The sequence below is a fragment of the Lepidochelys kempii genome, chromosome 2, assembly GCF_965140265.1.
Source record: "Lepidochelys kempii isolate rLepKem1 chromosome 2, rLepKem1.hap2, whole genome shotgun sequence".
NCBI lineage: Eukaryota > Metazoa > Chordata > Testudines > Cheloniidae > Lepidochelys > Lepidochelys kempii.
The window spans coordinates 62,246,835-62,268,016 of NC_133257.1; the positions used below are offsets into that span (position 1 = coordinate 62,246,835).

The 21,182-nt window shown below is 43.1% G+C and overlaps 2 protein-coding genes across 12 annotated transcripts in view; one reads left to right on the forward strand and one right to left on the reverse strand.

The window, feature by feature from the left end:
* Positions 1–5,783: 5,783 nt before the first annotated feature.
* On the forward strand, positions 5,784–7,936 carry CRH (corticotropin releasing hormone). The gene is made up of 2 exons (XM_073331021.1): positions 5,784–6,229; positions 6,882–7,936. Exon 2 carries the CDS (start codon positions 6,897–6,899, stop codon positions 7,431–7,433), a length of 537 nt encoding a protein of 178 aa, XP_073187122.1. The 5' UTR covers positions 5,784–6,229; positions 6,882–6,896; the 3' UTR covers positions 7,434–7,936.
* A 3,306-nt stretch (positions 7,937–11,242) lies between these two features.
* TRIM55 (tripartite motif containing 55) overlaps positions 11,243–21,182 on the reverse strand; it is a 64,114-nt gene continuing 54,174 nt past the window's right edge. For 7 of the 11 annotated variants that reach the window (XM_073331001.1, XM_073331002.1, XM_073331006.1 and 4 more), the window contains one exon: positions 11,243–11,577. In XM_073331001.1, the coding sequence (XP_073187102.1) occupies positions 11,458–11,577 (120 nt within the window). In that variant the 3' untranslated portion in view covers positions 11,243–11,457. Of the gene's footprint in view, positions 11,578–13,245; positions 13,350–19,874; positions 19,974–21,182 lie in introns of all 11 variants that reach the window. The other 4 variants (XR_012157189.1, XR_012157191.1, XR_012157188.1 and 1 more) reach the window with 2 other exon arrangements.

A 21,182-nucleotide genomic window follows, 5' to 3' on the forward strand; every position in this document is an offset into this window, starting at 1 on the left:
TTGGAGGGGTTTGAGTTGGGGGCTGAAGGTGACAGCTAGTGGCGTTCTGTTATTTTCTTTGTTAGGCCAGTCCTTGCCTACAGACAGCTCCCCAACCTGAAGCAAATACTCACCAGCAACCACATACCACACAACAGAACCACTAACCCAGGAACCTATCCTACCAGCAGGAGAGTGGGTTTGTGTGTGTGTGTGTGGGGGGGGGGGTGTAGGGTGAGAAAACCTGGATTTGTGCTGGAAATGGCCCAACTTGATTATCATACACATTGTAAGGAGAGTGATCACTTTAGATAAGCTATTACCAGCAAGAGAGTGGGGTGGGAGGAGGTATTTTTTCATGCTTTGTGTGTATATAAAAAGATCTTCTACACTTTCCACAGTATGCATCCGATGAAGTGAGCTGTATCTCACGAAAGCTTATGCTCAAATAAATTGGTTAGTCTCTAAGGTGCCACAAGTCCTCCTTTTCTTTTTACTAATATGAATAGTGGATTAAAAAAACCTTAAGAAAACGTAGCGTACTCATACATCATTGTATATCAATGAATGCAGCCACAACGAAAACATGAAGCAATATACCACACTCACCTGAAAGTAATATGTCTTATTGGATATAATGCTTTAGAATTGCCTTCTTGTCACTCAGGCGTGTTGTAGTGTGGGTTAGAGATTTGACTGTATGGACTTAGCATAACTATGGAATATAAAATCCATGCTCCTGGGCCACAGTGATATGAGATGACATGGAGATGTTTACTATGACTAATGGTATCAGGGAACCAGCCTTACAGTTAAATTCTGCCCCTAGATTTGTAATGGTAAGGTATATACCCCTTTTTTGCAGTAAACTAAACAATTGAACGGCAAATCAGCCTTCTAGCGTGTTGTGATAGACTTAAATTCTATCATCTTCCAAAACATACGGGGTCAGATCCGTCACTGGTGTTATACTATTAACTTCAGTAGTTACACCAGGTTTAAATTTGGTCCATATATTTTCAGATCCATGGTTTTTTTTAAGACCATTTACTGTGTCTGTGCTTATTGAAGCTAGCCAGACGATGGACTTGATAACTTCTTAGGTCTTTTCTATTTGTAGATATTATTATTCCTTTATGATTCAGAACTCTGAAAATGGCATGTCTGAACCCATAACGGGAAGAATTAGTATAATATTAAAGCTTTTCATATAGTAGCCATAGGGAAAAGAGGAAACTCATGAATGTGATATAATTGATATTTGCCTTGTTCCTATATTTGAACATTCCAAATAGTATCCAGGATGTCTCATGGACTAATCTTTTTAAGGATTAACTGTGGAGACCCATGTGTTTCACCCAGGAACTAATTAATTTCTGGATAATGCTATTTGCACTTAGGAAGCCAATTCTGTATTTGAAAGATTGAAGGCGGTGGTTTGTCATCTATCTGGATATCATAGGTACTTTTATGGTCTCCATCATGGTATAATCATCACAATCTTTCACATATTTAAACGTTTGCAATACCTACAACACATAATTAAAGACCCATCTCAGGGGAAAATATGGGTTAAAAATGATCATATTTGCTCTGTAGCAAGTATTTGTGAAAATACAAACCCTACTCAAAGGGAAGGATCATCTAAAACAGTGGCTCTCAAGCTTTCCAGACTACTGTATTCCTTTCAGGAGTCAGATTTTCTTGTGTACCCACAAGTTTCACCTCACTTAAAAGGTACTTGCTTACAAAATCTAACACAAAAGTACAAAAGTTCCACAGCACTGTATTATTGTAAAATTACTTACTTTCTCATTTTTACCAAATAATTATAAAATAAATCAATTGGAATATAAATATTGTACTTACATTTCAGTGTATAGTATATAGAGCAGTATAAACAAGTCATTGTCTGTATGAAATTTTAGTTTGTACTGACTTCACTAGTGCTTTTTATGTAAAACTGTTGTAAAACTAGGCAAATATCTAGATTAGTTGATGTACCCCTTAGAAGACTTCTGTGTACCCCCAGGGATATATGTACCCCTAGTTGAGAATCACTGATCTAAAGAGCATGCCAAGGTGCAGTACTCTTGCAAGGTGTAGGCTTATGCCAATGTTGAGCAACTTTTCCCAATCTACATGCTAGTTTCACTGTCACTAGCATTCTTTTGAGGGGTGGGAGGATAACATTGGCTGCAATATCTAACTTAAAAGATATCAAATATAAAATCTATTGGGTCATATCTTGAGCTGGTTTCAATTTGCATAATTCCATTGGAGCTCATCCATTGTACTTGGACACTCATTCATATCAGCACTTCGTCTTCTTTAGCTCTGTGATCACACTATAATAGGCTTCATATCCTTTTCAAATATATCACAGACTGGAAATGATGATGTTATGACAACAAATACCCCAGCTTGCATCTAGAGTCCCATTTTAATGAGTGCATCTTACATCCACTATCATTTGATCAAACTTATCTCCTGTTTTTGTGAACCACTTATAAACATCAGTGTAAGTTGTGGTATCATACTATAAAAACATCCAAATAGCTTCTTTTCTATTTACAAGATGCGTGCCTTTCTGTTTTTGTCATAATACGTGTTTCAGTTCATGACTGCCTGAGTTAACACACATTAATGGGAGTGCAAAACTGCCTGTGTTATGTTGTTATTTCTGTTTTTCTGGTTGTTTATTATATACATGTTTTGAAAAATAGCTTAGTGGATAGACACAATGGGAGCTAAGGGTGTGTAGTGCCTCTCGGAAGATGTTCAGCTTCTTGCTGGATCTGACCTCATATAATAAGCCTATGTATTGCTTATTATTTTACAAACTTACTTTTGGGGCAAGATATTCCTATTGTTATGAAACTCCCACAAATGTTTATATGAGTTATTAATAGTAATATCTAGGGGGGCAACTAAGATTGGGGGCAGACTGTGCTAGATGCCAGCCAAACATACAGACAGAGACAGTCCTTGCCTCAAAGAGCTTGCAACCTAGACAAGATAAACAAAGACAGAGGGCTGGCAAGTTGCAATACCCAAGGTCAAATTGCAATTCTGAATTATAATTACGGGTGGGCCCAAGACCTGATCAGCAGTTTGAACCAACAAAAATGCCTTGCATGTGGGGTGGGGGTTTGATTCTTCCCATTATAAAGGTAAGGTCCACTTGTGACATTTGGATTCAGGTCTGAGTTTGGATTTCAAACACCTGCAAAGTTCAGGCATGTTCCTCTAGAGTGTAATGGGTTTGAAGATGCAGTCAGTGGAATTCTAAACTCAGAAGGCCAGATCATCAGCTGGTGCAAATCAGCATAGTGCAATTGATGTTAATGGAGCTGTGCCAACTTACACCATCAAAACTTGCCTTCTTTTGGTATGTTTATGCCTCATAGATAGGCTTTTTCATACATCCAACTGGAAACTTAAATCCATTTACCATTCAGATGTTTTTCATAATGTTCCCCTCACCATTGCTAATTAAGACCCTGATTCAGGAAAGCATCTGCTTAAGGGCTTTCCTGCACTGGAACCAAATAAAGCTATTTGGAGCAAGCTTTTCCATCAAATATGCATTGACATCAATCGGGTTCTCCACACAGTTTAGAGGGCAGCATTTGGTCCCTTGTATTGATGTCTCTTGCAACCTTACTTCACCTCCAATGGGATCCTGATAAGGCCAAAGTGTGTTATCAGTGGGGACTGAATTCATGTAAATGAGATCAGAATTTGACCCAAGAGGATATCACAAATGAATTGCACATATTTCCCTAAGAGCAAGTTTTGTTGTTGCAAGATCATTCAAAAAGAGAATTCTATCTGTGAGGAAGTAGGTGAACCAACAGCAGGAACTCAGAAAAATATTTGCCAATATCTTTTTGAGTCAGTGATGTATTTTCCCCAAATTGCTGCAATATGAAAGTTCTTCTTTCATATAATCTTAATATAGTGTTATGCACTTTAATATTAGTTGTAATTTCACCTGCATAAGATGTATTCAGATTAGACTTTTGGCCCTAAGAGAATCGAGCCTCCCTTTTTCTACAATCTTTGCACAGCGCCTAGCACAAAGGGGCGCTGGTTCATGATTAGGGCTCCTAAATGCTCCAGTAATACAAACAATAAAATAAAATAATACACCAGGGGACTGAAAGAACTCACTGACTCAAGGCCTGAAATCTCTTTTCCCCAGTGGGATGGTATGGAACACTACCCTGTATTGACGTGCTTCAATAATGACTTTAAATTGACGTCCAGAAGCAGCGTGTGTGGTTACATTTCCCATTGTTACTGCGGTTTTACAATGATGCCGAGAGCACATCCCCCCTCCCCTTTTTGTTATACAGCTAAATAATCTGATTGTTTAATCCATTAAAACCACGTTGTTCTCTGTCGTGAACTACGGGTGGAAAAACCTCCACATACCAAGCAACAGTTAATCAACGGCATCATTTAAGCCCGAGTTAATCGAGGCTTCTTCTTTTTCTTACCATATATTCATGGGGCTCTAGTTTTTGTTGGAGGCTCTACAGCAGCATCCCGCTCACGGCTGTGCCTAGGATGCATCCCTCCGCACTGCATCCCTTCCCAGCCCTTCCGCACGGCCCGCCGGAGCTCTCATCCACTGCCTAAAGCGTGAAGGGCTCTTTTGATCACCGCGCAGCAAAGAAACAAGTGTATCGTCAAACACAATAGTAGCATTTTCATCCAGACAACTGCCCTCAAATGCCGTTGAATGCATTTTAACAGCCATTCACTCATGTGTTGTTAATTTCTAGACGGCAAAGCCCAGGGTCTCCTGACACTGACAAGATGTTTTCAATGGGAAAATAATGGCCGCATGGTATACACAGGAGGAGACTCTGTAGATAGATTGCCAGGCTTCTGACTTCTCACGGATGAAGCAGCAAACAAAGGATAAGAAAAGTGGAAGTTTCCAATAAATCCCCATCGCTATATGTAGGTTGATTGACTGACTGTTAATACAGAAATTCGGATCACAGGGTTAGTGTATAACCTAATGGCAACTGTCGCGTTTGCAGGGATTTTTTGAATGAGACACTTCAACAGACTTAGTGAGAACACTTCCTACCTGGCACCGATCTGATCGTCTCAGGTTAATTTCAAATGCAGGCGTTGATTTCTCTTACAGTAAGCATCCTGAAGCGGTGACGTTAGCCCTACGATTTGCAAACACAGACACCAGCAAACCTGACACCCCAACAACAGATCTTGTGTTTCTCAGTTTGATGTCGCTTATGTGTTTTCAAACAGTAGGGTTCCCATAAAAACACATCCCTTCCTTAGTACGTGAGTCTCATTGGCTGGATTTTACCTCCCGCTTTACTGGAAATTTAACCTGAGTGTGTGTTACCGATTGTTAAATTTTCAGAACAGCTAAGTGTGTTAAGATATTCAACTGGAGATGTGTATCTCGGACCTCTCATCTTCAGATAGCGATGGGGAAACTTCTTGGCAAAATCTCACTTCAGGGTCCTTTATCGGGACTTTTCTATGGGGGTGTTGTACTTGTTCTTGTGTGTTCTTACATATAGATTGGTACTGGGGATGAGTTGTGTTGGCAATAGAGCAAACTCTGTCTCTAGTTCATTCTGACTATAACTTCGCTCGGGAAGGGACCGGGAGGTTGACAAAGCCAGGTTGCAAGCTCTGAATCTGATTAGCAGCCTTGCCCGGCTCTGGATCCGGGCTGACGGCAGGTACTTCTCAGGCGGGACTCGAGTGGAAAGTTTTCTACCCTCTTGGCCTTTCATAGTAAAAAGTCGGTCGCTGTTGCTTTCAGCTCCCGTTGGGAAATCTCATTCAAGGATTTTTGTCAATGGGAGAGCGCCCTGCTCCGCTCCCCCGACCCAGCTCCGGCTGACGTCACCACGGAGGCGATAAGTATCTGTTGATATAATTGGATGTGAGATTCTGGGTTGCGATAGCACAAGTCGGCCCGTCGCTGCTCCGAAAGGGCCCCCATGATTTATTCAGCAGTGGATCGGGGCACGCAATCGAGCTGTCAAGAAAGCGTCAGCTTATTAGGCAAGGGCTGCGTGATTCCAGAAGCGGGTCTATGCTATAAAAATCACGCACCCGGGCGCTGATTAGGAGAAAATCTGATCACAAGTTGGGGAAGAGACGACACGGGCAGAGTGACAGCGGGACCTCGGCAAGCCCCCGGCCCGGACCGCCTTCACCTGCCCTGGGACCCGGCCGCGGCATCTCCCAGGTAGGCAGCGATCGCCGGCGTGCGCCGCAACAGAGCGAACTTCTGCCTGCCCCGGGGGCAGCTGCGGGGCTCGGACGAACGCGCGGCGGGTGGGTGCGGGCGACCGGCTGCCGATCCTGCAAACGAGCCCGGCACACTCGCTGGCCTGGGGGCCCTGCGGGAGGGAGCAGCGACCTCGGCGCCGGCTGTAACGTTGCTTGGGAAGCAGCCAGGCCGCGGGACGTTTTTAAATGGGACGCCTGCTCCCCGCCCAGCCCCGGCTGGCTGCCGTCACCCGGTGGCTCGCCGTGGTACCTGCAGCGCCGGGACTTTCTCCTCCGCGGCCGGAGCTGGTCCCCGCCCGGGGCTGGGGCTTGCTCCGTTCCGCGCCTCTGAGGGGCTGGGGCGTCAGCCAGCGCTGTAAGCCCGCCGGAGAGGGAACCCTCTCCCCCTGCGCCTGGGGCAGGGCCAGAGACCGGGGGGGCGCGGGGCGGGGCCGGGCCTTCAGCACCACGGAGAGCGGCCCGGGCGGCTCCGGCCCTGGGGTCGGCCCGGCAGGGCTGTGCGCTCCCCTGGCCGGCCAGTCTAACTCCAACGCGGCAGGTTTTCTCTCCCCGCCCCGCGCCTTCCCCCTCCCCCCCTCCCTCCCTCCCCGCTTCTGTCCCCGTTGCAGATCTGGGCGTTGATCATGAAGCTCCAGCTGTTGGTCTCCACAGGGATCCTGCTGGTTGCTCTCCTGCCCCGCCATGAGTGCAGAGCCCTCCGCGGGAGCCCCCCCGCCGCCGCCAGCGCGCCGCTGCCGCCGGATGCCCTCCCGCCGCCGCCGAGCCTGCCCGTGCTGCTCCGCATGGGAGAAGAGTATTTCCTGCGGCTGGGCAGCCTCCACCGGAGCCCCGCCGCCTCCTCCTTCGCCCCCAGCAGCAGCAGCAGCAGCAGCCGCCTCCCGGCGGGCGCCCGGGCCACCAACTTTTTCCGAGCCGCGGGGCAGCCCCCGCCGCCGCCGCTCCCCGAGCGCTCGCCCGAGCCTGCGGCGGGCCCCGGGGAGGGGGAAGCCGAGAGCCTGCCCCGGGAGGCGATGGCGAGGGGGAAGCGATCCGAGGAGCCCCCGATCTCCCTGGATCTGACTTTCCACCTCCTCCGAGAAGTCTTGGAAATGGCCAGAGCCGAACAGTTAGCCCAGCAGGCTCACAGCAACAGGAAACTGATGGAGATCATCGGGAAATGAAGCGGCCGCGCCTTGCCAAAGAGATCCTGCAGTCGGCACAACATTATACAGTATTATATACCATAGTGCTGCTCTGGCGTCATCTCTGTATTTTTATATAGCTTTAAACATAGAGGGTGTACACTGGCCAGAGCCCACGTCCCTTGGTTAGCATGCCCAGCAGTGTATCCCCGTGCAGTGACGAGACAAGTGTCATTCGTAACTTACCCGCCTTTATGTTTCCATTTCGAAGTTATTCTAGTGACATCGCTACTTTAGGATGGGGACAGCGGAAAAAAGGGTTCAAAGCAGCCTTTGGACAAGAGAGAGACTTTTCTTGTGGGGAAAGGTGTGTGTTTGTGTGTGTGTGTGTCTGTGGCGGGGGGGGGGGGATCTCTGTAAGCTACTGCGAGTAACTTTTTCCTGTACCATTTCCGTAATAAAACATCTTTTCAGCGCTCGGTCAATTTTGGTGTGTAAGAGAATGTTTAATATTTATATTTTTAATAAAAGCTGCAAAGTAACTGTGGTTGTATAGACTTTCTTGCCTTGGGGGTCTTCTAGATTCGGCAGGGGTTTCCTTTCTGTATATATATATATATATATATAAAGAAAGCTTTCCCTGAGCTATTTGTTTTGGGTTTTTTTACACTCACCCACCCATAACAGCGCTGAAATGAAAGGAGAATTGGCCAATACCTGCACGCTGATAGCTCAAGCAGTGATAGGTGTAAAACGAGTGTACATAAATTATAGGACCCATCAACGGGCATATTATGAGGATACAGCTACGGGTGTGGTCTGTACGAGGACTTTATTGCAGTTCAAGGGTTTCGGGGATATTTATGCTTTCTCCCGATTATATTCTTTAACATCGCATGGACTCCCTGTGCAGAAAATGCATCCAACATGGTACATAGCCGCATTTTCACTATCCGCTCCCAAATTCAATTGTTTAATTCAGCTCTGTTAAAATAAAATGACTCCAAGCTAAAACCTGTCCTTCAAAAAGCCAGTCTAGCCCCCTCCCCGCTTTTCTTGTCTCCAATTTAAACACAATTAGTGCGACTGTTCTGGGTTTACAGGAATGCTGTTAAAAAAAAAAAAACGAGCTGGAAGATTTTTGCACCTGAGAACTATCTGACACGAAGTGTTGCGGGGATTAAGCCACATGCTTGGCAATGCCATTGGTGATTATTTTGTAAAGTTGAATGATTGACGTTGAAAAAACAATTTCTGTCCACGAGAAGAAACATTTCTACAAAACCCTTCAAACAGACATAAATGTGCTGGCGAACTTCACCCTAACTCGCTGTATAATCTATCGAGATGCCAGATTTGAGCGAGCTGCTGTGTGTCCAGCAACTCAACCATCCCGTGCATGACTAAACGCTTCTGGCGCAGGGTCTAATGCCACAACAGCTCCGAAAGAGTCATTAGGGAAGACTGAAAGCCTTTTTGGACGGTCTAAACACACACAACGCCCAATCCTGCACTAACTCGCTAACTCACTCACACTAGTGGGAGTTTGGGGGCACGGGGAACGGAGAACTGGGTTAAATCGTGTTAACTTCAAAGCAGATGTTCCAATCTCTTGGGTGGAGCCCGTACTTTCATGAAAGTCTCTAATTAGGGAATTACACCTCAAACTCTGTAACATGCCCCGAAGGGTCTAGCGTGTGACTGGCCGAATGTGAATTTAAGCCCAAAAGAATTAAATTGCTCTAAAAGGAGGCTTCAGTCTCTGGAGAAAATTCTCCTCCTTGGGCTCTACACTGCCATCCTTGTGCGTAAGAACTTCCCATAGAATACAGCTGGAGTGTTGTGACTGGAGAGACGGTAGGATCTCGTGGACCTGTAATTAACACGAGTGAGCGTTGAGTTCGGGGATGCATCTGTGTGCAGGGGTGCCTTTTAGCAGCTAAATGCACTTTATGGTGTCATGCAACTGATTTTGAAAATGTTTGGTTTAAGGAAATCACTCAAGTGCTATTGATTTTGTTTAACACTATTTAAATTCTCATATTCGCCTGAGTACGTGAAACGGACAGTTCCTTACTGGATTCATACATCTGTCATATTTATGAAATCAGCTTTCTCCTATTATCTTATGAATCATCAGGAAAAAAGAGTTCAAAGAAGGATTTTGTGAAACCAATGCAGACAAGTCTGAGTCCTGGCTGCAAATATTCATTGAGAACAAAATCTTGTGGAAAAAACACAATTGGGTGCGGTGATGAATTTTACTGCTGTTCAGTGAAGATATCTGTTAACTCTTAATATATACTTTGTTCTTTCAAAGCTCTGGACAAATATTAACTAACTGATCCTCAAACCCATCCTACATAGTCCCATTTTACAGGAGGAAAAACAGAAACAACATAGATGGTAGGTAAGCTACTTTCAAACTGTTGTCAGAACTGGGCTTTGTATTCAAGAATTACTTGGCTCCCACATTAGACTATACTGCCTTCTGGCATTTATTAATCAACCATTTTATGCTATTGACTATGGTACCATGAAAAAAAATGTATGTCTTCACTGTCAGTCATGGTGCTATAAGAAGAGCTATGTATTCAGGGCCTGATCCAAAGCCCATTGAAGTCAATGGAAAGATTCCCCTTGATTTCAATGGGCTTTGGATCTGGCTCTTAGACCCTGACCCTGTAATGTATTTATGACTCTCAAAGACTATTGAACTCTTTCAGAGATGATGACAGTCAGCACCCATTAGGAAATACTCATACAGTATTCAATTCTGTAATAATTTTTCTAACTGTCCTTAGAGTGTTAGGGTTAGAAATCCTGATGCCCATGGAAAACTCCCAGGATTTCACCTTCAGAATCAAGTGCAGTGTCAATCTGCTCACCATTATAAAAGGCATGTCAGTTTATGTAACCAGTTTCACTAGTTAAATATCTGTAGTATATATTGGACACGTCTCTCTGCACTGTGGTAGCCTTTTCCATGGGTTTATAATCTTTTAAATGCATTCTTTAACAGATACTTGCAATAAACTCATCACAGTTCAGCTCAGAATGGTCTTTTGTGGTTTCAAAGGTCTTGCCCTTTTACTGTCAATTTGCTCAATAGGATAAAAGTGAGTGTTGATTTCATGTATCAAAGGAAGTTGAGAAGCTATAGGTATAACAGATATGGATATAGACAGGCACAAGCTGAAACACTTATTCAGAGCCCTCTCCTTGCCTTTTGGGGAAATACAGATAATGAAGATACACATACAGATCTGTATCCCACATAATTCAGGAAGGGTTCCAATCCAGTGCTTCCTACAGCTATATCTTTATTGTCTACAGCCATATAAAATATAACATTTCTGAATGGTTCGAGTGTTATTAATTGTGACCTATCAACCACAGCTGGAAAATACAAATCTAAGGGTGAAAAGCTCCTCTTGCAATCCCCATTTACGCTCAGTTCTTGCGCATCAAGCATGCAGTAGCACCATTTGTGCTGGAATAATTCAGCACCCTGGTTGTATTGAGTGGAGTTTTAGACTTACCTTTGAGTTTTATGGATTTTGTCAAGGATTTGCCACAAGAGTTAGCAATAAGTTGAAAAGGTGGAGTTACTCCAACTGGTGTAGTGAAGAGTAGTGAGGGGGTCATATTTCAACGAACAGTCTTGGGTAAGCACTTACAAAAATACAGCAGGACACCCAGGCTGGCTACAAACAATCATAATGTTCACTAATTTTGCAACTCTAATTATAGCATGAAGCTTCTGTTCAACATTCTCCTCTCTGAAACAGGTTTTTCTTGAACACACAGTCACTCTTAGTACAGTATTTCATCAACACATCTATTAGTCCAGTTTTCCCACTCCTTTTATTCAGCTATTTCCAAACATCATTCTAATCTAAAAGTATCAGATACAGTATAATGGAATTCAAATAAGGCCCTGGGAATTAAACCTAATCAAGATGTTCCTTATATGGATTATTTCTTGTTGGTTCCAGCCAGGTCACTTGCTGCCTCATAGCTCCTCTCGGGTAAGTACATCCAAAGCCAGCCGGAATTATAGTTATTCATTCAATGAGTTTAACCAGGAGAAAGAGAAGACATGACGAGCCGGCTCATCAGTTCTTTCACTGCTCACTGGAACATCTTCCACTTGTCCTTGAGGGGATGGTTCAGACCCAGTCTGTAGGAGAAGGAAATGTTTATAAGGGGAAGAAGGAAAGCTCATCTTTTAAAGCTGGGATTATGTTTGCAATATGGTTCTATAATACTGGCTTCTTTCTATCAATAAAGTTTGATGGGAAGTAGAAAGGAGGAAAAATCATGAACATGAAAAGTCTTTGGGGGCAGGAGCCTACTGAAGCCAAAGGGAGTTTTGCTATTGACTTCAATAGGGCCAGGATTTCACCCCATGTGTTTGCATAGCTCAAAAAGCCTCCAATTCTCACACGAGTGGATTTCAATAGGACAACCTGCATAACTAAGGTGAGCAGGATTTAACTCCACGATTGAAGTAGGTGCTGTAACTTCTAATCAAGAAGAGAAATGAAAAGTTGCCATATTAGCCACATATTTAACATGTAACTGGAATACACCAGAACAATTTTTATTAGCTGCACAAAGCTGGCATTCACTCTGGAGTACTGGTGGCACCTTAGAGACTAACAAATGTATTTGAGCATAAGCTTTCGGGAGCTACAGCTCACTATGAAGCTATAGGTATAACAGATATGAAGTGAGCTGTAGCTCCCGAAAGCTTATGCTCAAATACATTTGTTAGTCTCTAAGGTGCCACAAGTACTCCTTTTCTTTTTGCGAATACAGACTAACACGGCTGCTACTCTAAACTCTGTAGACAGTAAACAACTGATAATGTTATGATCAGTAATCAAATTTAAAAACCCATAAAATAAATAATTTGATGAATTCTCAAATGCCTATAAAACTTAACGTCTTCAAAAAACGGGACTATAAATTTGTAACATATGGGGCAATATATACTAACTCTTTTAGGATGGTTAAAAACAAATTAGTTGTCAGAGCTTTGGGTCCAATTCTGCTACCCTTACTCACATTGTGTAGTATCCTACTGTGGGAAATATACTTGATTTCAGTGGGACTATTTGCAAGTAAGGTATTATTTAAAATGAATAAGGATGATAGAATTGTGTCCTTTAACACTAAATATGTCTCAACCATTTATAACAGTTGCATAATGTAAAGTTATCAAAATCACGGTGCAAACATATGTACAGGTACTGACAACATATCACAGCTACTTATGAAGAACTACAGCATAGGATGGATGATTATTTGGCATTTTCCAAGCAATTTTTGTAAGTATGTAATGTTAAAATCCATACTGGAATTAGTGAGAAATGATGATCTGTTATGTGTAAGTTGGCTAACGGGCTTCATTCCAGTTACTGTCTAGTTGGACAATGTCATACCACTATAGGACAAGTCCTAAAGTCTTGTGGACATGAAAACAAGTAGTTTCCTGTTTCTTTTCCTATATCTAATTGAAGTTTTCAGTTTATTTTTAAGGGCCACATCCTTAATTAGTATAAATTGGCATAGCCCCAGTGGTTTCAATAGAGGTAATTCAATTTACACCGGCTAAGAATCTGGACCTAAGACTTGAAAGATGGATTAATCTAGCCTCTTAATTTGGACAAGATTTTCAAAATGATGCTTTTTGTTGCAGGTTCAAAATGTGGTGTGAAAATTTGGTCATTTTATGTACATTTACATTTTCAATGGATAACACTTTCCAGTGAGTAAATCTATTGTGCGCTTGAATGAGAGTGCAAAAATTAGTGGAACTTGGAAGACCTGAAGGAATAATTACCTATTTAGACACCAGAGTTCCTTTTCAGCAAGGTTGGAGTGAAAATTTGTCTCCTAAACTTAGTAAACAGGTTTGTCTGCCATGTTGTTGTAGCTGTGTTGATCCTAGGATATGAGACAGACAACATAGGTGAGGTAATATCTTTTATTGGATCAACTTCTGGAAACTTCTCAATATGAAGGAGAAGGAAGCCAGACTAAATATTACTTCCTGAGAAAATGCAAGAGCCCAACTTGTATTTAGCTCAGACACTTTGTTTATTTCCCCAGACTTGAAGAGCTCTGTGAAGCTTGAAAGATTGTACCTTCTACCAACAGAAGTTGGTCCAATAAAATATATTATCTCACCTACCTGGTCTCTCTCAGTTTTGCACATTTTAAGGAATTAGACACACATCAGTCAGATCCTCAGCTAAAGTTCTGGCCCTCAGAATAATGTGTGTAAAATCTTTTGGCCAAAACTTCTAATGTGGGTTCCTCAAGTTACATGCCAACAGTAAATAAGTGGCCTAATTTTTTATAAGTGTACTCCCCTTTGCTTGACTTCAATCGATGTGGTAAGTGCTCAGCACTTCTGAAAATAAAGCCCTTTGTTTGGGTTTATGTAGATTGAGAGGTCTAAGTTTAGGGAATCCACATTTGAAAAGTTTGCCTTTTACTTTCAAATGTGCAACTGAAATGCCTAGAACAGCTAAAAATAATTATCATTATGCATGCACATTTTTGTGCACCCAAGTCCCCAGTAGGGCACTTAACATACACCCTTAGTGCACAGAGTCCTAAATGTCTGGCAAATGATTAATAAAAACACCCACATCACCTCTGATTTCTTCTCTAAAACTGCCTTATTATTCTATCATTTATCTTACTGTACAGAATCAGCTAGATGGATCACTTCCACTTGATGTTCCAACAACGATTTCATTTTGTTTTCAGACTATGGGCTTTATCCAGCAAAGCACTTAGGACCAAATCTACAAAGGTATGTAGGCTCCTATCTTTCACTGACACAATAAAGGTTAGGATCCTAAATAACTTTGTGGATCAGGGCCTTAAGCACATACTTAACTTTAAATCAATGGGACACCTCACAAACTTAAATTTAAGCACATGTGTAAGTGCTTTGGTGGACTGGGACCAAAAAGAATTGGAAAGAATAAAAGAATAACTACTTGGTCTTCTCTACATTAGGAGATACACATTAACACATGGTAGACCTTGTCTGCTGAGACAAGTTTAAACCCAATAGTCTTTTGTCTATAGGTCACAGGGTGGCTGGCCCCAGTAAATGAAGTAGGTCCAGCTCCCCTGTGCCAGAGCTGGTGCGCCCATTTAGCCAATTATGAGAGTGAGGCAGCTCCTGGGGGCTATAAAAGGTAAGGGAGAGACCTACTGAGGGAGAGTCCCAGTGAGAGTTGGTCAGGAGACTGGAGAAGTCTCTGGGGAAAGTTGCAGAAAGATTTCTGCAGGCCCTCCCTGGGAAGAGGGAGGAATGAACTAGGAGACTGTATGTCTGGGACCAGGGAAAAGGCTGAAGGCAGAGGAGCAGTGAGAGTGGTTTGCTGGCTGCTGTCCCCAAGCCAGAGAACCAGGGATGGAGACAGTTGAAGGCAAGGGAGCAGCAGAGGAACTTACCAATTGACATCTCAGGGCCAGAGAGCTTCACCCAGAGTGAAAAGGACCAGGGAGAATGAAGGAAGGCGCACTGGCAAGGATGTTCCCAGCAGAGAGGCTGTGTGGGGTTCCCACTTGGAAAAGCATGGTTACACTCCAGTTGGAAGGGCTGTCCCGGTACAAGACAGGACTGGGCTGTGCTGGATAGCTAGGGCATGGTGAGAGACTCCAGGGCTGCGCTGAAGAGCCGGGCCATGGGAGGGACACCAGAGCTGTGCTGGAGAGCCAGGCAGTGGTGTAGTCCTAAAGTGAAGTATCTCCCTGTCCCCAGGCTGCGGGGGGTGAGGCACAGTGGTGTAGTGGAGCTGGACCGCTGTTCCAGTGTGTTTTAGCTCCATCACACTACTGGAGCCAGGACCTGGAGAGGGACGCTGGGGCTGGATGTTACCTATAGTGTTTGGATTATGCTGGGGAAGACTGGACTATTCTTGTGGGACATTTGTTATGATTTATGTGCATGGGATTCCGTAATAAATGAGCCCCTCAAGGGCTATAGTTATACTTTGGAACACTCTGGGGACTATCTCTGGGGACTCTGAAGGAGGGGAATTGAGGCAGGCGTGCCTCTTATGCTGTGGCCTGCGGCAAGAGAGCACTCCAGGCAGGGGGCAGCGCTATGACACCACACCAAGTACTAAATCATATCTAACATTGGACAGGCTAATACGTGTTGTAACATGATGGTATTGCCCAGTTTAGGCACAAACTTCAAGACTTCTACAACCCCCCTTCGGTTTTGGATGTATTAAGTGTTTACTCCATGCATTTCACCATGGAAACAGAACTCCAGTCTACTATCTCTCTGCTTGGTGAAAACGTCTACTCTGTGATAAAAGACCCACAGCATGGTTGCAGCTGCCCTGGGTCAGCTGACTCGGGCTCGTGGGGCTCAGGCTGTGGGGCTTTACAAGTGCAGTGTAAACATTTGGGCTTGGGCTGGAGCCCTGGCTCTAGCACCCTCCCACTTCGCGAACATCTGCACTGCAATTTTATAGCCCCGCAGCCCGAGTCAGCTGATCTGGGCCAGCCGTGAGTCTTTTCAAGAGTCATTAATCGACACCACAATTAGCTGTGGGTGGAGTAGAGGCAATACTGAGAATGCAGCTCTGCACGGACTTGTAAACTTGCTTTTTCGTACCTGCAACGTTTTAAGATCTGACTCTCACTGAGTCATACAATCATGTAGACCTATTATCATCAGATTGGTAAAAAGGGAAATTCTTAAATTCTACTTCAACTCCCAGAGAAAGTTGTTGCTTGTATAACTCAACTCACTTCCCTTTGTAACAGCAGCCTGACTGTGCACTGCAAAACTATACTGTATCATTAAGATATTTCAGGACAAACTTTTCAGCTCCAGTGCTCATTGAAAAAGAGCTTTTAAAAATAGAGTGGTAGGGAGAGACTTTCAAAGGCAGAAAGGGGAGTCTGGCACACAACTGAAAGTCAATGGAACTAACTTCCCCTTGTGCCTTTGAAACACTCCTCCATAACGGCGTGTACTTCCAATCAGAAAAAGGGCAGCTTTCTCCAAGTTGCAGCGGTCTATACCATATGCCTTTCAAACGGTGTCTAAAGTCGATTCCACACTTCATAATGTCTTCCTGTTGCTATTAAGTAATGAACCTTTATCTGAAATTTATCTCCTAGACTAGGGCTCTTTCTGGGGGCAGGGATTATGTATTTATACAGTACAAAGCATAATGGGGCCCCATGCCTTGATTGAGGCCTCTACTAAAAATAATAATGAATAACTAAAACATTCACTTCAGATCATATTAATCACATTAAGGCAATTCTGGAGAAGTGCTAAACACCTAAGGGTATGATTCAGACTTTTCTCACTGACTTCAGGAAGCACTGGATCGTGCCCTCAGTAAACACCAGGAATTCCCATTGAGACAAGTCATGATCAGAGCTGAGCACCTGGTCTTTATTCAGATTTTATTCAAGCAAAATTATAGCAGAAGTCAACAGGCCATATCCTGAGAAGTGCTGACCATCTGCAACTCCTGCTGAATTCAACAGCTGCTCAGCGCCACTCCAGCTCTGGTGCACAGAGTTTGCCTGAGTAAGGAATGAGTAAAACTAAGGACCTCAGGGTTTATTTAATCTGATGAGTTGCAGGTACTCAGCACCTCTCAGGATTTGGTTCATTAAGCACTAGACACAAGCACCAGTTAAATCTTTACAAGGTTCACATTAATACAGGAAAACTGACTTTGCTAGTCCTGTCTTTGTCCTGCAGTTGTTTGATTTTTATTGGGGGAGGGGAGTGGAAAGTGGATAGACTGCTAGTGCATATTAGCTACCTGGAATATTTCAAAGTTTTACATACTGCTTTCTGCTTACAACCACCACCAGTCTCCATATCCTCCACGCACAAAAACTTCAGTATATAATAAACAAGCTTTACTGGAATTAAGAACTTTGTCTTACCATTTTTACGAAGTCAGTAAATAACTATCTTTTTTGGAAGCTGTGCATATTTTTGACGTTGTCTAAATGTGGAAAATCCTATTTGCTTCTATAGATCTTTGCTGTACTGTTACATGGGTACTGGATTGTGTAAAGTTACATTAGGCTATTTGCAGAATGATGTAACATAATGAAAAGTGAGGGGTGAAATAGCTTGATCTTCCTAAGGCCCTAGAAACACATGGGATACAGAGTAGAATTTGTTACTGTGCATTTTCTATAGGGTGACCAGATAGTAAGTGTGAAAAATCGGGATGGGGTCAGGGGTAATAGGTGCCTATATTAGACAAAGTCCCAGATATCAGGATTGTCCCTATAAAATCGGGACATCTGGTCACCCTAATTTCCTACCTATATATCTTTGCTCTTTTATATAGTAACTGACACTCAGTAAAAAGCTTTCCTTAGAATGCTACCTACGACATCAGGGTTTCTGTATGACAGCCAGTTTAGTAATCTGCCGTCTCCCTGCTGCTCTATGCAGGCTGCTACTCGACAATTTCATGTCCCTCCAAAGACTATATGCATGGCCCAAGACCAAAAAAATGGCCTACACATGAATAAAGCAGAAATCAGTAAGTTTTCTTTACACTGAGTGAAACTCTTCCTGTGCAGGAGGCAGCTCAAGGCCTCTGTGCCTCTTACATTCATTTAAGACCTCAAAATAGTCCCAGCTATGCCCTGTTTTGAGGGATTTAAGTGGTGCATAGGCCTTGTGCTAGACCTCTGCATAAGACCTTTCATCCATAGTGGCTGGGGCAACTTAGGAAATACAGTTCACTGACATTTTAGAATATGACTAAGATCATGACATGTTTTTTCAGTTTTTAATCACATTAGCCCTTACTCAGATAATCAGAGGGAGTTTGCTTGAGTAAGGATCAAGTAAAAAATCTCAGTATTTGTCCTTTTTTGTTGTTGTTGCTGCTGCTACTATGGCAAAATCTCCAAAATAGCTCATTTCCCACAGTAACTCCATTAACTGAAGGGTATGTCTAGATTGCAAAGAAAACACTGTGACGTTGAATCTGGGAGCTTGGATCCATTGACTCAGGCTCACAGGGCTTGGGGTTCAGGGCTAAAAGGAGCAGTGTAGACATTCCTGATCAGGCAGGGGCCCGGGCTCTGAAACATGGCAAGGGTGGAGAGTCTTGGACCATCTGCGCCAGCCCACGCGGGAATGTCTACACTGCTATATTTAGCCTTGCAGCCTGAGCCCAGAGTGGGTTCTGAGACTCAGTGCTGTCGGTTTTCTTTGCAGTTTGGATACAGCCTGTGGCTCTTAAGGTGATCCTGGGCCAAATTCCTCTCTCAGTGTCAATGACTCAATGGAGGTTGCTCTGGATTTACACTGATACAGCCGAGAAAAATTTGGGCCAAAAGTTCTAAATCTGATCTTAGAAAGATGTTTATTTCTTAAGTCAGTGTGGCACTTTCTGCTCTCAGTTACACTTGAGCAACCCCACTGACTGCAGGGTGTCTTCTGCTGGCTTCTTTTGGTGGGGGGAGGGATTGCACGGATGTATGGTTGGGAGAAAAGTGGAACTCAGGAAAATGAGCAGTAACAATACACGCATCCTGCCTCTAAGGGCTTGTCTAGACTGGGAAAATGAGTGGTGTGTTAATTAACTAGTTTTAACTAACATTTTTAAACACCACTAGCACCCAGTGGTGACAAAAATGGTCATGTTTAAAAATGTTGATTAGTCACACACCCATCCCATAATCTGTAGGCTCTGGTTGGTGCCTCAGCTGCAGGTCCTACACTTCTGACAGTGACCATATCCAGGTAGTGAAAACAAAGGGAACGCAAGAGGTTATTTTTAAATAGTTTAAACTTTAGTCAAATAATGTCTGTTTATGCAACATAGCTGCTTCAGCAGAATACCTGGCAGCTGTCACCCTTACCACAATACTGCTTCAGGATGAGAGATTGTTTTTATTAAATGTCTCTTTTAAAAAAAAAATATCAGTGTGAACTAACAGAATATTATCTGAGAAAAACTGTTCAGCTATATACGGTAGCAGACAGCATATGCATAGGCAGACTCCATCAATTATAATACTAGCTGTGTCATTCTTTGAACGGTGGCCAGTAGTGTACTTTAAAAGTCCATTGGGACTAAATGTCGTACTTGAATGGATTTTCATTACTTACAATTAGTGCTGCATGGCAAACGGATAATGCAATGTCACTTATTCAGGACCTTAACAATACCAAATTTAGTTCTGAGCAAAACTTGTTCAGATTTGCTTATTTTTTGCGTAGACTGCATACGTTCCCTGCAGAATATTAAGTAAACCACAGGTCTTGGAGTCTGAACAAATGTTGAAACCAGTTCTGGGGAAGAGTATCTTAAATAAAAGCTTCCTTGTGTTGGTATTGTCTGAAAGGTCTTTTGGGACAAACAAAACCCTTTATTTCAATTCGTTCCGAATCGATCTCAATGCCTCGGTCAAAATCTAACAAAAGCACACCTTTTTAATTTCCCATCCAGTTTCTTTTTGTATACCAAAGACGTTTACTCTCTCTATTGAGAGCAATTAGTTTTCAGTCTGGATCAAAGCCTAGTCCTGCTGTCAGAGAAAACAGAAAGGAAAAAATTACAAGAAAAAGTGGGTCACAACTCGAACTTATAAGTTATAGGGCCCTACTCCATGGGAGAAAGTGAAGGAAGCAGTTTTACAAAAATACGGGTGTTCAAACTGAAGGGTCTTTTCTCGACTTACCCATCCATCATTCTTTGATACATCCATAGTAAATCTCGGGAGGCTTTTCTGGTTAATCAACTATCCCTGATCCTTTTCCAATTGCACCAGAGACTAGTCTAATAAAAAAAAAAATCCTCTAACCTCCCCACCAGCAGTGAATGAGTACTGATTGCCAATGTGAGAAAACGAGTAGTCACACTACTGCCTGCCCCCAAAGGTTCTCTCTTCCTCCACTTTTCTCTCCCAGCAGACAAGCAGGGAGGAACAACCAAGAACTGAATTAAAATATACAAAACCTCCAAGTGTTACCTTACAGGACATAGCCCTCTAATTCCAGCCAAAAGAAACTTTCATATCTCGCTGCAGAGATAGGTAGGAAATCTAACAGTGGATCAGTCAAGTATGGCTATGCTGCCTAGCTGTTCCACTGGGAAACACATAGTGCTGTAAATTAAAGACTTTTTTTAAATGGCTGCTGTGGTAAACCTGATGAATGAGACCCACCACCATTTCAGATTGTGACTCACCCAAGAATTTGATTCATTATATCAGATAACAGAGCCAGCATAATTTATGGGGTTTATAGACATCACATGCTTTGAAGGTTTGAATGCTACTTTAACTTAGTCATGAATGAATGACTTAGCTGTGTTATTGTAAATATGTTGGGGGTGGCATGTAAGAGCTGTGGACATGTTGCACATTCCATGAAGGCCAGAGAAGAGCGCTCCAGGAAGAAAACAACTTGCTGAAATGTCAGCTGAAGTAGCAAGTTCTAATTTCTTGGAGCTACTGTGCAATGGAAAGAGAAAGTCCATGGCACAGTTAAACATTTTTCTTCTCCCTGTTTCTACATCTTCTTAGCTATGTGCTTGTTGGTCTGGATCTGTGAGTCTAGGTGTTTTCTCCTTGCTAGGACAGTGATACTGAGCGCTGATAGCCAAAAGGTGTTCACCCTAAGAACAATAATATAACTCAACTGATAACACTATCACTTCTTAGACAGAAAGATGATTGTGGAATCAAGTCCCACTCTCTGATCTGCAGTCTGGTGTGGGCAATGGTGGCATTACA

Coding starts and splice junctions, on each gene's coding strand:
- CRH (XM_073331021.1), top strand. CDS start 6,897: ATGAAGCTCCAGCTGTTGGTCTCCACAGGGATCCTGCTGGTTGCTCTC.